The 14,128-nt window shown below is 51.4% G+C and overlaps 15 protein-coding genes across 15 annotated transcripts; 2 read left to right on the plus strand and 13 right to left on the minus strand.

Annotated features, from left to right (window-relative positions):
• Positions 1–454: 454 nt before the first annotated feature.
• On the minus strand, positions 455–793 carry TbgDal_X12780 (histone H2B, putative; the record flags this gene model as incomplete). The annotated part of the gene is made up of 1 exon (XM_011780144.1): positions 455–793. One exon carries the CDS (start codon positions 791–793, stop codon positions 455–457), a length of 339 nt encoding a protein of 112 aa, XP_011778446.1.
• Positions 794–1,357: 564 nt separating this feature from the next.
• On the minus strand, positions 1,358–1,696 carry TbgDal_X12790 (histone H2B, putative; the record flags this gene model as incomplete). The annotated part of the gene is made up of 1 exon (XM_011780145.1): positions 1,358–1,696. The coding sequence occupies one exon, from the start codon at positions 1,694–1,696 to the stop codon at positions 1,358–1,360; it is 339 nt and encodes a 112-aa protein (XP_011778447.1).
• A 566-nt stretch (positions 1,697–2,262) lies between these two features.
• TbgDal_X12800 (histone H2B, putative) lies at positions 2,263–2,601 on the minus strand (the record flags this gene model as incomplete). The annotated part of the gene is made up of 1 exon (XM_011780146.1): positions 2,263–2,601. The coding sequence occupies one exon, from the start codon at positions 2,599–2,601 to the stop codon at positions 2,263–2,265; it is 339 nt and encodes a 112-aa protein (XP_011778448.1).
• A 566-nt stretch (positions 2,602–3,167) lies between these two features.
• On the minus strand, positions 3,168–3,506 carry TbgDal_X12810 (histone H2B, putative; the record flags this gene model as incomplete). The annotated part of the gene is made up of 1 exon (XM_011780147.1): positions 3,168–3,506. The coding sequence occupies one exon, from the start codon at positions 3,504–3,506 to the stop codon at positions 3,168–3,170; it is 339 nt and encodes a 112-aa protein (XP_011778449.1).
• A 573-nt stretch (positions 3,507–4,079) lies between these two features.
• TbgDal_X12820 (histone H2B, putative) lies at positions 4,080–4,418 on the minus strand (the record flags this gene model as incomplete). The annotated part of the gene is made up of 1 exon (XM_011780148.1): positions 4,080–4,418. The coding sequence occupies one exon, from the start codon at positions 4,416–4,418 to the stop codon at positions 4,080–4,082; it is 339 nt and encodes a 112-aa protein (XP_011778450.1).
• A 574-nt stretch (positions 4,419–4,992) lies between these two features.
• Positions 4,993–5,331, minus strand: TbgDal_X12830 (histone H2B, putative; the record flags this gene model as incomplete). The annotated part of the gene is made up of 1 exon (XM_011780149.1): positions 4,993–5,331. The coding sequence occupies one exon, from the start codon at positions 5,329–5,331 to the stop codon at positions 4,993–4,995; it is 339 nt and encodes a 112-aa protein (XP_011778451.1).
• A 566-nt stretch (positions 5,332–5,897) lies between these two features.
• TbgDal_X12840 (histone H2B, putative) lies at positions 5,898–6,236 on the minus strand (the record flags this gene model as incomplete). The annotated part of the gene is made up of 1 exon (XM_011780150.1): positions 5,898–6,236. One exon carries the CDS (start codon positions 6,234–6,236, stop codon positions 5,898–5,900), a length of 339 nt encoding a protein of 112 aa, XP_011778452.1.
• Positions 6,237–6,560: 324 nt separating this feature from the next.
• Positions 6,561–6,896, minus strand: TbgDal_X12850 (ARP2/3 complex 16kDa subunit, putative; the record flags this gene model as incomplete). Its single annotated transcript, XM_011780151.1, has 1 exon — positions 6,561–6,896. The coding sequence occupies one exon, from the start codon at positions 6,894–6,896 to the stop codon at positions 6,561–6,563; it is 336 nt and encodes a 111-aa protein (XP_011778453.1).
• Positions 6,897–7,316: 420 nt separating this feature from the next.
• Positions 7,317–7,736, plus strand: TbgDal_X12860 (hypothetical protein, unlikely; the record flags this gene model as incomplete). Its single annotated transcript, XM_011780152.1, has 1 exon — positions 7,317–7,736. One exon carries the CDS (start codon positions 7,317–7,319, stop codon positions 7,734–7,736), a length of 420 nt encoding a protein of 139 aa, XP_011778454.1.
• Positions 7,737–7,996: 260 nt separating this feature from the next.
• TbgDal_X12870 (protein tyrosine phosphatase, putative) lies at positions 7,997–8,842 on the minus strand (the record flags this gene model as incomplete). The annotated part of the gene is made up of 1 exon (XM_011780153.1): positions 7,997–8,842. The coding sequence occupies one exon, from the start codon at positions 8,840–8,842 to the stop codon at positions 7,997–7,999; it is 846 nt and encodes a 281-aa protein (XP_011778455.1).
• A 105-nt stretch (positions 8,843–8,947) lies between these two features.
• TbgDal_X12880 (hypothetical protein, conserved) lies at positions 8,948–9,838 on the minus strand (the record flags this gene model as incomplete). The annotated part of the gene is made up of 1 exon (XM_011780154.1): positions 8,948–9,838. One exon carries the CDS (start codon positions 9,836–9,838, stop codon positions 8,948–8,950), a length of 891 nt encoding a protein of 296 aa, XP_011778456.1.
• A 387-nt stretch (positions 9,839–10,225) lies between these two features.
• TbgDal_X12890 (hypothetical protein, conserved) lies at positions 10,226–11,008 on the minus strand (the record flags this gene model as incomplete). The annotated part of the gene is made up of 1 exon (XM_011780155.1): positions 10,226–11,008. The coding sequence occupies one exon, from the start codon at positions 11,006–11,008 to the stop codon at positions 10,226–10,228; it is 783 nt and encodes a 260-aa protein (XP_011778457.1).
• Positions 11,009–11,257: 249 nt separating this feature from the next.
• TbgDal_X12900 (hypothetical protein, conserved) lies at positions 11,258–11,548 on the minus strand (the record flags this gene model as incomplete). Its single annotated transcript, XM_011780156.1, has 1 exon — positions 11,258–11,548. The coding sequence occupies one exon, from the start codon at positions 11,546–11,548 to the stop codon at positions 11,258–11,260; it is 291 nt and encodes a 96-aa protein (XP_011778458.1).
• A 396-nt stretch (positions 11,549–11,944) lies between these two features.
• TbgDal_X12910 (iron-containing hydrogenase, putative) lies at positions 11,945–13,372 on the minus strand (the record flags this gene model as incomplete). The annotated part of the gene is made up of 1 exon (XM_011780157.1): positions 11,945–13,372. One exon carries the CDS (start codon positions 13,370–13,372, stop codon positions 11,945–11,947), a length of 1,428 nt encoding a protein of 475 aa, XP_011778459.1.
• Positions 13,373–13,533: 161 nt separating this feature from the next.
• On the plus strand, positions 13,534–13,893 carry TbgDal_X12920 (conserved hypothetical protein, unlikely; the record flags this gene model as incomplete). The annotated part of the gene is made up of 1 exon (XM_011780158.1): positions 13,534–13,893. One exon carries the CDS (start codon positions 13,534–13,536, stop codon positions 13,891–13,893), a length of 360 nt encoding a protein of 119 aa, XP_011778460.1.
• Between the last annotated feature and the right edge of the window lie 235 nt (positions 13,894–14,128).

Consider the following 14,128-nt stretch of genomic DNA (forward strand, 5'->3'; position numbering starts at 1 on the left):
GAAGTGGTTGCAGTTCTACGCACAGGTAACACGAGGGCAGCGCACGCAAGTCAAAGGGGAGAGGAAGATTATGTGGCCGCACAGCAACAGCAGCAAGCGCGGGTACCAGCTGACAGCGAATTCTACAGCGTGACACGCTGCCTGGCATAGCAGTACATAGCGCAGGCGACCACACCGATACATACACACTGAGAAATGCGCTAGCGGTGCCAAAAGCGAATGCGAATGCCTTCATGTCAGCGCGTGGACCACACGCACACACACACACACACACACACACACACGAAAAGAACGAAGGCAGCGGCACATTCCGGCAAACAGTGAAATCTATCACCACCACAAGGAGAGGGTATGGTGGGGGGAAAATAAAAAAGGAATATCAATGCCTCACCTGAGGGGCACTGAGGGATCTAATGTCAAGGTGGCAAACCAAAGGTCTCCTGATGTAGGGTGTTTAGCTGGAAGCGTGTGACACAGCCTTCGTCCCCTCTGCCATCGCGTGCTTCGCGAGGTCAGCAGGCAGCACAAGGCGCACAGCCGTCTGCAACTCGCGAGCGCCCAGGGTCCGCTTCCGGTTCACACGCACGATCGTAGCAGCCTCTGCAGCAATGCGCTCAAACAGGTCGTTCACAAATGAGTTCACGATCTTCATCGTCCGGCTGGTCATCGACATCTGGCTGTTGATCGAGCGGAGTGAGCGGCTGACGTAGACGTTCCATGTGCGCTTGCGCTGGCGCCGCGTCTTCTTCGGCTCCTTGCGCGTCTTGGCCGGTGTGCTCCTAAGAGTGGCCATCGTTCCCTTGTAGATTGTTGATGCGAGTTGCCTGAGGTAGCTTGTAGCGTGAAATCTATGCACACACCAACAAATCGGAGGTAACAGCACCGCAATACAATGTGGAAGAGAAGAAATGAAAAAAGAAGTAGTTGCACTTCAACGCACAGGTAACACGAGGGCAGCGCACGCAAGTCAAAGGGGAGAGGAAGATTATGTGACCGCACAGCAACAGCAGCAAGCGCGGGTAACAGCTGACAGCGACTTCTTTGCCATGACACGCTGCCTTGCATAGCAGTACATAGCGCCTGCGGCCACACCGATACATACACACTGTGAAATGCGCTAGCGGTGCCAAAAGCGAATGCGAATGCCTTCGTGTCAGCGCGTGGACCACACGCACACACACACACACGAAAAGAACGAAGGCAGCGGCACATTCCGGCAAACAGTGAAATCTATCACCACCACAAGGAGAGGGTATGGTGGGGGGAAAATAAAAAAGGAATATCAATGCCTCACCTGAGGGGCACTGAGGGATCTAATGTCAAGGTGGCAAACCAAAGGTCTCCTGATGTAGGATGTTTAGCTGGAAGCGTGTGACACAGCCTTCGTCCCCTCTGCCATCGCGTGCTTCGCGAGGTCAGCAGGCAGCACAAGGCGCACAGCCGTCTGCAACTCGCGAGCGCCCAGGGTCCGCTTCCGGTTCACACGCACGATCGTAGCAGCCTCTGCAGCAATGCGCTCAAACAGGTCGTTCACAAATGAGTTCACGATCTTCATCGTCCGGCTGGTCATCGACATCTGGCTGTTGATCGAGCGGAGTGAGCGGCTGACGTAGACGTTCCATGTGCGCTTGCGCTGGCGCCGCGTCTTCTTCGCCTCCTTGCGCGTCTTGGCCGGTGTGCTCTTAGGAGTGGCCATCGTTCCCTTGTAGATTGTTGATGCGAGTTGCCTGAGGTAGCTTGTAGCGTGAAATCTATGCACACACCAACAAATCGGAGGTAACAGCACCGCAATACAATGTGGAAGAGAAGAAATGAAAAAAGAAGTAGTTGCACTTCAACGCACAGGTAACACGAGGGCAGCGCACGCAAGTCAAAGGGGAGAGGAAGATTATGTGACCGCACAGCAACAGCAGCAAGCGCGGGTAACAGCTGACAGCGACTTCTTTGCCATGACACGCTGCCTTGCATAGCAGTACATAGCGCCTGCGGCCACACCGATACATACACACTGTGAAATGCGCTAGCGGTGCCAAAAGCGAATGCGAATGCCTTCATGTCAGCGCGTGGACCACACGCACACACACACACACACGAAAAGAACGAAGGCAGCGGCACATTCCGGCAAACAGTGAAATCTATCACCACCACAAGGAGAGGGTATGGTGGGGGGAAAATAAAAAAGGAATATCAATGCCTCACCTGAGGGGCACTGAGGGATCTAATGTCAAGGTGGCAAACCAAAGGTCTCCTGATGTAGGATGTTTAGCTGGAAGCGTGTGACACAGCCTTCGTCCCCTCTGCCATCGCGTGCTTCGCGAGGTCAGCAGGCAGCACAAGGCGCACAGCCGTCTGCAACTCGCGAGCGCCCAGGGTCCGCTTCCGGTTCACACGCACGATCGTAGCAGCCTCTGCAGCAATGCGCTCAAACAGGTCGTTCACAAATGAGTTCACGATCTTCATCGTCCGGCTGGTCATCGACATCTGGCTGTTGATCGAGCGGAGTGAGCGGCTGACGTAGACGTTCCATGTGCGCTTGCGCTGGCGCCGCGTCTTCTTCGCCTCCTTGCGCGTCTTGGCCGGTGTGCTCTTAGGAGTGGCCATCGTTCCCTTGTAGATTGTTGATGCGAGTTGCCTGAGGTAGCTTGTAGCGTGAAATCTATGCACACACCAACAAATCGGAGGTAACAGCACCGCAATACAATGTGGAAGAGAAGAAATGAAAAAAGAAGTAGTTGCAGTTCAACGCACAGGTAACACGAGGGCAGCGCACGCAAGTCAAAGGGGAGAGGAAGATTATGTGACCGCACAGCAACAGCAGCAAGCGCGGGTAACAGCTGACAGCGACTTCTTTGCCATGACACGCTGCCTTGCATAGCAGTACATAGCGCCTGCGGCCACACCGATACATACACACTGTGAAATGCGCTAGCGGTGCCAAAAGCGAATGCGAATGCCTTCATGTCAGCGCGTGGACCACACGCACACACACACACACACGAAAAGAACGAAGGCAGCGGCACATTCCGGCAAACAGTGAAATCTATCACCACCACAAGGAGAGGGTATGGTGGGGGGAAAATAAAAAAGGAATATCAATGCCTCACCTGAGGGGCACTGAGGGATCTAATGTCAAGGTGGCAAACCAAAGGTCTCCTGATGTAGGATGTTTAGCTGGAAGCGTGTGACACAGCCTTCGTCCCCTCTGCCATCGCGTGCTTCGCGAGGTCAGCAGGCAGCACAAGGCGCACAGCCGTCTGCAACTCGCGAGCGCCCAGGGTCCGCTTCCGGTTCACACGCACGATCGTAGCAGCCTCTGCAGCAATGCGCTCAAACAGGTCGTTCACAAATGAGTTCACGATCTTCATCGTCCGGCTGGTCATCGACATCTGGCTGTTGATCGAGCGGAGTGAGCGGCTGACGTAGACGTTCCATGTGCGCTTGCGCTGGCGCCGCGTCTTCTTCGCCTCCTTGCGCGTCTTGGCCGGTGTGCTCTTAGGAGTGGCCATCGTTCCCTTGTAGATTGTTGATGCGAGTTGCCTGAGGTAGCTTGTAGCGTGAAATCTATGCACACACCAACAAATCGGAGGTAACAGCACCGCAATACAATGTGGAAGAGAAGAAATGAAAAAAGAAGTAGTTGCACTTCAACGCACAGGTAACACGAGGGCAGCGCACGCAAGTCAAAGGGGAGAGGAAGATTATGTGACCGCACAGCAACAGCAGCAAGCGCGGGTAACAGCTGACAGCGACTTCTTTGCCATGACACGCTGCCTTGCATAGCAGTACATAGCGCCTGCGGCCACACCGATACATACACACTGTGAAATGCGCTAGCGGTGCCAAAAGCGAATGCGAATGCCTTCGTGTCAGCGCGTGGACCACACGCACACACACACACACACACGAAAAGAACGAAGGCAGCGGCACATTCCGGCAAACAGTGAAATCTATCACCACCACAAGGAGAGGGTATGGTGGGGGGAAAATAAAAAAGAAAAGGAATATCAATGCCTCACCTGAGGGGCACTGAGGGATCTAATGTCAAGGTGGCAAACCAAAGGTCTCCTGATGTAGGATGTTTAGCTGGAAGCGTGTGACACAGCCTTCGTCCCCTCTGCCATCGCGTGCTTCGCGAGGTCAGCAGGCAGCACAAGGCGCACAGCCGTCTGCAACTCGCGAGCGCCCAGGGTCCGCTTCCGGTTCACACGCACGATCGTAGCAGCCTCTGCAGCAATGCGCTCAAACAGGTCGTTCACAAATGAGTTCACGATCTTCATCGTCCGGCTGGTCATCGACATCTGGCTGTTGATCGAGCGGAGTGAGCGGCTGACGTAGACGTTCCATGTGCGCTTGCGCTGGCGCCGCGTCTTCTTCGCCTCCTTGCGCGTCTTGGCCGGTGTGCTCTTAGGAGTGGCCATCGTTCCCTTGTAGATTGTTGATGCGAGTTGCCTGAGGTAGCTTGTAGCGTGAAATCTATGCACACACCAACAAATCGGAGGTAACAGCACCGCAATACAATGTGGAAGAGAAGAAATGAAAAAAGAAGTAGTTGCACTTCAACGCACAGGTAACACGAGGGCAGCGCACGCAAGTCAAAGGGGAGAGGAAGATTATGTGACCGCACAGCAACAGCAGCAAGCGCGGGTAACAGCTGACAGCGACTTCTTTGCCATGACACGCTGCCTTGCATAGCAGTACATAGCGCCTGCGGCCACACCGATACATACACACTGTGAAATGCGCTAGCGGTGCCAAAAGCGAATGCGAATGCCTTCATGTCAGCGCGTGGACCACACGCACACACACACACACACACACACACGAAAAGAACGAAGGCAGCGGCACATTCCGGCAAACAGTGAAATCTATCACCACCACAAGGAGAGGGTATGGTGGGGGGAAAATAAAAAAGGAATATCAATGCCTCACCTGAGGGGCACTGAGGGATCTAATGTCAAGGTGGCAAACCAAAGGTCTCCTGATGTAGGATGTTTAGCTGGAAGCGTGTGACACAGCCTTCGTCCCCTCTGCCATCGCGTGCTTCGCGAGGTCAGCAGGCAGCACAAGGCGCACAGCCGTCTGCAACTCGCGAGCGCCCAGGGTCCGCTTCCGGTTCACACGCACGATCGTAGCAGCCTCTGCAGCAATGCGCTCAAACAGGTCGTTCACAAATGAGTTCACGATCTTCATCGTCCGGCTGGTCATCGACATCTGGCTGTTGATCGAGCGGAGTGAGCGGCTGACGTAGACGTTCCATGTGCGCTTGCGCTGGCGCCGCGTCTTCTTCGCCTCCTTGCGCGTCTTGGCCGGTGTGCTCTTAGGAGTGGCCATCGTTCCCTTGTAGATTGTTGATGCGAGTTGCCTGAGGTAGCTTGTAGCGTGAAATCTATGCACACACCAACAAATCGGAGGTAACAGCACCGCAATACAATGTGGAAGAGAAGAAATGAAAAAAGAAGTAGTTGCACTTCAACGCACAGGTAACACGAGGGCAGCGCACGCAAGTCAAAGGGGAGAGGAAGATTATGTGACCGCACAGCAACAGCAGCAAGCGCGGGTAACAGCTGACAGCGACTTCTTTGCCATGACACGCTGCCTTGCATAGCAGTACATAGCGCCTGCGGCCACACCGATACATACACACTGTGAAATGCGCTAGCGGTGCCAAAAGCGAATGCGAATGCCTTCGTGTCAGCGCGTGGACCACACGCACACACACACACACGAAAAGAACGAAGGCAGCGGCACATTCCGGCAAACAGTGAAATCTATCACCACCACAAGGAGAGGATATGGTGGGGGGAAAATAAAAAAAAGGAATATCAATGCCTCACCTGAGGGGCACTGAGGGATCTAATGTCAAGGTGGCAAACCAAAGGTCTCCTGATGTAGGATGTTTAGCTGGAAGCGTGTGACACAGCCTTCGTCCCCTCTGCCATCGCGTGCTTCGCGAGGTCAGCAGGCAGCACAAGGCGCACAGCCGTCTGCAACTCGCGAGCGCCCAGGGTCCGCTTCCGGTTCACACGCACGATCGTAGCAGCCTCTGCAGCAATGCGCTCAAACAGGTCGTTCACAAATGAGTTCACGATCTTCATCGTCCGGCTGGTCATCGACATCTGGCTGTTGATCGAGCGGAGTGAGCGGCTGACGTAGACGTTCCATGTGCGCTTGCGCTGGCGCCGCGTCTTCTTCGCCTCCTTGCGCGTCTTGGCCGGTGTGCTCTTAGGAGTGGCCATCGTTCCCTTGTAGATTGTTGATGCGAGTTGCCTGAGGTAGCTTGTAGCGTGAAATCTATGCACACACCAACAAATCGGAGGTAACAGCACCGCAATACAATGTGGAAGAGAAGAAATGAAAAAAGAAGTAGTTGCAGTTCAACGCACAGGTAACACGAGGGCAGCGCACGCAAGTCAAAGGGGAGAGGAAGATTATGTGACCGCACAGCAACAGCAGCAGGCGCGGGTAACAGCTGACAGCGACTTCTTTGCCATGACACGCTGCCTTGCATAGCAGTACATGGCGCCTGCGGCCACACCGATACATACACACTGTTTGATTTATTATTTTTTTTCGTTTGATTTGTTTTGCGCATCGTAATTCTTGTTTTTTTCTGCCATTACACGTAAAATGGATCCTGTTCCTGTTATGTTATGGAGTTCTGCATGCCACAGCAGGTATGTTTTGCTGTTTTTTGCGTCGCGATCGAGGCAGAAGTAAAGAACTTTCATGAGTGTGTCTTGCTGCCTTTCGTTGATTCCTTGTAGTACGTGTTTTATTTCACTACTACTGGTCCCTTTGGTGTGGAGTTGACTTGATACTTCTTTTACAGCCGCTGATGTTAGTTGAGAATACGTGGTTTGCTGTAGCTGATCCAGAAGTTCTTTTAATTCTTTCATTATTTTCTTTTTCTTAATCCGTATTTGTTGTTAGAGTCGCTTCGGCCAACCTTTGTTTCTAATTTTGTTCTATCTGATATTTTTTTTTTCTTTGAAGCCTTTTTTCTTTCCGCCGTTGGCGGCTGGGGAGACCGATAAGTTGGTTGAAGATAAGCATGTATTCTCAGGCAAGGGAGTAAATCGTGTAATTGCGGGGCGCTTTTTGTCTTCAACTGCCCCCTGCCGTTAATTAACATCTCAGTTTTTTTTTGAAGGTTATCCTGAATTATTTATTTCTGTTCTAATCATATGGTTGAGCGCCAATTGTGTGGAACTAACGGCAGATTACTGTCTTTCGTAGCTTGCCACTTTTTTTTTTTGTGTGTGTAAAATGTTTAAGGGGCACTTTAAATGTTTTCTTCCACTTGCTTTTCTTGGTAAATGAACTTAATTCCTCGTCAAGTTTGTCAGCAACTGTTAGCAACGCTTCGATCTGCGCCGCAATTACTGCTTTGGCGAAATGAACTGCCAAACCACCTTCTGTATGTGAAGGAATCCCCGTTCTTACCCAACAGAGACAAACAGTTGATTCCTCCACATACACCGCGACAGCATCTGCCGCTATTGCCGCTACGCTCGTACCGACGATGGATGTTATTGCCACACATTCACATTAGCTCGGTCACATATAAACACAGCAGTCCGCAGCGTTCCCTCAGTGCGCCCGCACCAAAGGTTACAAAAGCGAGACAAGATGGCCACGTGACGCCGAACGAAAACGCCCGTCATGTCGTGCATAAAGAGCTCGTACGTTCCACACCGATGGCATCCCCGTTGGCGTTCATTCAACTCCGACCCTAATTTTAAATCCCATTACCTCCCCACTAATACCGTAGCCACACTCGTCACTACGGTAAGCTTATGGCAATTCGATTTTTCTAAATCTATTTATTTCTTCACCCCAGTTCCTTCCCGATAACTTAACCACTCCCAGGAACAAAAGTTCACCCCACTTATTGATGAACAACTGCCTCCCTGAGAAAACCAAGGTGCAAATCCATTTCGACCTCCTTTTTCCCTCCCACCACTGAAGCGAAGTTAAACAGTGCACGAATGAAACCTCAGCTTGCCTTCTTCTTGTTGGAAACATCAGTTTGTGATGCGTCATCTGTTGCTTTCAGTGCCTTCCTGCGCTGCTGAAGCATGTAAGTGTACATTACATAGCTCCCCGCCGGATAGACAACGGCAAGTAGGAGCAAAACAGTGTAGTACCATGAGAAGGAAAAATTAAGGCGGTTGGGAAGCTCCACCGTCCAGGGCTTTTCCTCCCTGATGTACGGCAGAGCACTTATGAAGCAAGCAATTTCGCCCGTTATACCCATTGGATACAACACTGTAAATGCGGAATATCGCAACCACGTAACGGGCCTTAGCTTCACGCCCGCAAGGTTTGATGCATAAAACGTGTAGCGAATCACCTCTGCCAGTGACCACGCAACAATCATTTGGGTCGCAAAGGGGCTCATGCGCGCCGCAGTGGGGCCAATCTCCAGGGCACCGTACAACACCAAAAGCCGAGAAAGCACCTGCAGAAGCGTCGTTCCAACCGGGCTACGGACAAGGCCGAACAAGGCGTGCAAAACCTCCAGCACCGCTGCACTTTGAGACACAACGAGCAGCGGAGCAATGAGTGAGTAAACATCAGCGAAACGGCCACCGGTACTGAGGTGCTGCACTATCTTCATGAGAATTGTGGACCATCCCGCCAGCAGCACACCATTATAGGCAAGTAAATATACTTTGGAGAGCATTAGCAGCGGATGTACAAGTGTGAGAAATGTGGTGCTACAGCTGTATAATGATAATTTCAACTTAACTACCATACGCCCCGATGAGAGACAAAAAAAAAAATAGCACCATAGCGTGGCATTGATTGTCAACGCGGGTTGGTTGAGCAATCGCTGCATAGGCTCTCAACTGCGAGGAGCTGGGGCACCTCTTGGCGAGTGCCAGGTGTCAGCAAGGGAGAATGAAACATGAAAAAGTCCAATTCACGACTCCGCTGAATTCCGTCAACGCCTCTTTTTCGCACAACCTGTAGCTAATCCCATATCCTCTACAAGACGCTGCCAGTCATTAGCGTTTTGCGACGCCACGTTGGCGTCTTGCTGCCGTTTTGTTTCCCGCCGTACTCGCTTCCGTTCCACATTCTGCGCCCGTCGTCTCGCACGCTCTTCCGAGGTGAGCGTTGATCTCTTACGCAACTGTTGGTAAAAGCGGCCAACACGCACGTGCGAAAGTGGTACCTCCTCAGTGACAGCGCTAGTATCACCACCCGATGGATCCCTCTTCCCAGTAGCTAACTCACCGGCGGCACCGGCACCATCGGTTTCCCCTACCTCTTTTGTCATCTCAACTACATCGCTGAAAGTAACAATCACAGTGTCGCTGAGTGTCAGTCTCACCACCTTCGCCGGCTCGAACCTTCCGCTGCGCGGATTAACCGCATGGCACGCCACACCAGAGCGCAAAGTCGTCTCTCCCTCCGCTGCCTGTGGCTGCCACACGCGCAGTTGTTCACTGTAGGTTTCCTCCTCTACGTTGTAGCCCAATATCCATGCCTTGTAGCGGAGGCGCTCCAGCGCTGTTTCAGGTTGTACCACGTCAGTGATCACGCAGCTGTACCACATGGCGTTATCAAAATGTACTTCGTAAGGCGCAACTTTACTATAGAGGATGACAGTGTTACCATCGGCGTCAACAACCTTCGTCACGTCCTTCGTTACTTCAATCACCTCCGACGCGTTAAGAGAAGCAACCACAGTCCTCAGTTCGGCCTTCGTTTCATCAATTAGATCGTCCACCTCTTGATCTGCCTCGTTGCTCCGTTTGAGATCAAAGGCCTCTTCCAGGTTAGCCAAGAGACCCTTGTACTCCTTGAGCAAACTCTCTCGCTCCTGCATTAGGCAGTTGCGTCTGCACGCGTGAATGGCAGCGCACCAAGTTGTTGCCGAAATCAAAACAAATACGCACAAACAGCATAGGAGATCATAAGAAGTAAAGTGGAGCAAGATGCACCAGCACACACACAAAGGTGAGGCGCACAAATGTATGAAGGTGGTAGAAGCAGCAGTTGAAAGACAAAAGTCTTCTAACCTAACATCGCGATAGAATGAAACGGTCAACAGATCACCACATTAAGGGCAACGAACAGAACATTGAAAAATTTACATCTATATCCCCTACACATCCGTGCACAGCCAACCTCCCCAAGAAAGCACGGCAATACACTTACATGGTGGGTACGAAGCCGCGAAAAAACCACCAGTACTTTCACAAAACCTTCATGTCTATTCGTCATCACCACCGCTGTGCTCTTGGTTGTCACCAAGAGCCTCTTCGTAGTCACTGTTGCCTATGTTTTCATCATCGCTCTTTTCTGCATCGGCCATATCTTCATCATCACCCTCATCCTCCTCCCTTTCCTCCTCCTCCTCCTTCTCGCGGGCGGCTCGCCTCTCGCGTTCCCGTCTGAGTTCTTCTAGAGCATTGACCAATGACTCCCGTTTCTCCTCCTTCTCGTTGGCTTTCTTCACGGACGCTTCGGTGGCTCGTGCCATAACCCTCGCAGTCTCCATAGACTTGTTGCACTCGCATATCAGAGCGGCCGTCACATTGGGAAAGTCAGGAACCTCCTGTTTTATATCTACACCACTCCTAATAAGAAACTTGACAGCATCATGTGAGCGACCGAGAACCGCCCAATGAAGCGGTGCAGCGGGGTAACTGCTTCTTTTGCTTGGTTTAAACTGAGGTCTTAGGGTACCAGCACCACAATCTTCCACACAGCGGAACGTAAAACCAAAATTCTCTTTCGTTTCTATTACATGCAGCGTACCCGTTGTCTCTAAAAGCTTTGCCACTTTCTGGCGATGTTTCTTCTGCAAATCCATCTGTTTCAAAAGCCCGGTCATTTCTCCAACATTGTCGTCTTCTTCGTCGTCTAGTTTCTCCTCATAAGCCTCACTGGCTTCCTCCTCTGCCTCCTCGTCCCGGAGAAAGGCGGACACAAGTTGTTTCATGCGCTGCACGTCATCATAGTACGCGGCGGTGCACAGATCCCTAGGGCGCATTGTGTTCCCGCTCCACTCTACTCCCACAATTCCCTTATAAGTACCACAACGAAGAAAGAAGAAATGTATAAGGCAGCCAGTTTTGAGGGGGGAAAGAATACCCAAACAAATTACCACAAAAAGTGAGCACACTCCAAGAATGCAGCTCACGTCAGGCACACACAGCAGTAATTAGAAACCAACACAGACCGCACTACTCCAAATAAAGAGTTATCTCCATGTATACGGCACCACGACACTAACTTCACCTCAAGCAGGAGGGGCCCGCCGCGACGCGATCGCCCGGTGTATTTCCTCCCGCGAAGAAAGGCTTTGCGCGAGCGCCTCCCGTTGCGCAAGCATCGCCTGATAATCCGGATTGCTCTGAAGACCATCCACACCACTATAGTCCGTCACAGTGGAGTACTGTGAGAGCACCAATATCTTAAACAGGAGACCCCCGAAGAGGATCGCACAACAAATGTATGCGTTACGCCTTGCGCCATGGAACCCGACTACTTCCTCATACACTGTGAAGGGTTTGTAATATGCACGAGGCATTTCAAGTAAATTTTCCAGCGCACAGACCTTCCCCAGGTCGGAGGACTAGAAAATAAAGAGAGTGAAAAAAAAAAGATGACTGTGCTCAGTGCTCCACATCCTTAATGTTGCCACAGGGGGTGGAGCAATAACGGAGGAAAAGAGGTTAAGAAGGTGTACTATACCACATGCAGTCACTAGTCCTGGCACAACGAAGGTCCATAGTCTGGTAATACGATTGCACAGTAAATAAAAACTGTGCGGCAACTGCTATGTCTCCCGCCCTCATTGTGTTGCGGCTCCCACGATAACAAACAAACGAAACAATGCATCCAACACTACAACAGACGGGTGACGTTATGCAACAACGACAGCACTAAAAAATAGGAGAACACCAAAGCGGAGTGCATACACGTCTCACCATTTCAAACTATGCACCCCACCAGTATTGAGTGTAGCCTCAAATTCACGTTGACGGTCTGTGAAGGTGCAGCTCCAAAGAGATGAACCAACCTGCTTCTCAACCTCCGCGAAAGCCGCTAGCGAAAAAGGTGGCGGTCCATCCCCCACATCGCGGTTGCTGGCCACCGACGTGCCGTCCATCCCACCACGAACTTCCATTGTAGGTTGGCTTCCAGATATATAACTAATAAATGCACTTTTTGCTGCAGCAGTGGTTTCTACATGAGACTGGGTCGTCCCGTTCCGCGCCTGCCCTCCACCGTTCAAGCAGCCCTCCGGGCATGCCATGAGCTCAATGAACGTGTACGATGCAACAGAAGCTAACTTGCGTTTAATGCCACGAACAGTGTTTTGAATTTGCTGGAACCCATACGCCACGCAGAACACCTCACCGGGGTTGCTAGGGCTCGTAGTCAAGTGATGATTGGCATTCCTCTTCATCTCGTAGTGAATATCACGTGGAGCCAACTCTAAGCCGTGTAGCTCACGCGCGGCGCGGTGCATGGCGTAACGGTGGTAACCACCACTCCCTTCCATAGTCGCAGCGAATGAACGCTTCGGTTCCTCTGGGGGAAGTATCGGCAAGGGCTCCAAATCGGAATCCAGCGGCGCCTGCCACGGAAGTGAGGGGTCCACTTCAAGCATCCAATCCAGTAACTCCTGCGTGCTCAAAACAAAGTCAGTGTACCGCTCACCACTGACAGAAGATCCATCTCTTGCTGCCTCAAGCTTACGGTCAAAGCAGGGTTGTACAGACACGTGACACATCTGTGGGATAAGTGTCTTGGAGTAGCATCCTGCAATACCCTGCGGTGACATCACTGGACATAATAAGGGCAAGATCGCTGCCCCTTGCTTCTCACAATAGCATACCCAACCGGGGCAAGCCGAAACTATTAAGGGAAGCCTCTCGCGTTCACATCTCACTCGGCGACAGTACTCCTCCGCCGTCTTCTCAACAGAGATGCGCAATGCCCAGTGAAGATCTGAAACATAGCGAGCGTTCAAAACAGCACGAAAAAACCCGCTTACTATATGAAAAGCCTTCTGTACATCTGTTTTAAGAAAGGCTGCGATAGAAGCGGCCGATTGATCACTAATTGTTACGAAGAACGGCCTTGTGGGATCGAGCGCACGGTCCTTCAAGAGTTCCTCACGAGATTGAGAAGTGATAAGAATGGTCTCTGCTGTTGTCACACAACCACTGCACGCCAGACAGTCTTGGAGGGTTATCTTCACTGCTTCATTACCGGCACCGTGTCTCTTAACCGAGTCATCACTTGTCCCTCCCTGAAGCTTTGTTGGGAGTATGCACGCCTCAGATGGAGCAATGTAATCCATCCCTGCCAACATGAGTGAGGCGGAGAAATTGTTGGCCGACATCGCTCCGTCTGGAAGCACGAAGTAACTGTCATGTAATGAATTAAATCGAAAATAAAGAAACAGAAGATTGGAACACGCATTTTTGAAGATAGTTGCAGCACTGTAGTAAAGAAGACAGCAACCACCTCGCCAAAGCACGACTGAGTAATCACAGGTGGCATATGCGCAAGAGCTCCGCTAAGCAGATGCACAGGGACGAGAAGAAGGAAAAAAAAAGTATACCGTCAGCCACATTCCTCCGCGTCAGGAAAAGGCAAACCGCCGCAAAAGGTTTTGTGGACAATAAAGGGCGTGGAAGAAACTTAAAGGCACAAAAGGGAAGAAACCGGAGGGACAACGAGTTATACATACGCGGTAAAGGAAGTTTTAGCAAACCCAGAAAACTAGAAGGCAGAAGGGGCGTCCCCTCTTCAGTGTGCTTGCTTCACTTTCACCGAGACACTTTATTACTTTTCACGGTAGCGCACACACTAACAATTCACAATATATGTTCATATACAAAAATATATGTGGTGTTGTAAAACATGAATGACAGGCGTAGTGTCTCATCGTCCCTCCGTCAACATATTCCTCGGTGCTCTACAGCGGGAACTCGGGGCCATGATAAAAATAATGATAACCCCCTCCCCCGCCCCCTCCTTCAAAAAGGTGCAGCACAAAAATAGCAGGGTGCATATGCAACCAGTAACATGTTAACTCCGTAAGCACCCGAAGGAACACACACAGGTACGCATATACATGTGTACATCCAAATCA

Source organism: Trypanosoma brucei, chromosome 10, assembly GCF_000210295.1.
Source record: "Trypanosoma brucei gambiense DAL972 chromosome 10, complete sequence".
Taxonomy (NCBI): Eukaryota; Euglenozoa; class Kinetoplastea; order Trypanosomatida; family Trypanosomatidae; genus Trypanosoma; species Trypanosoma brucei.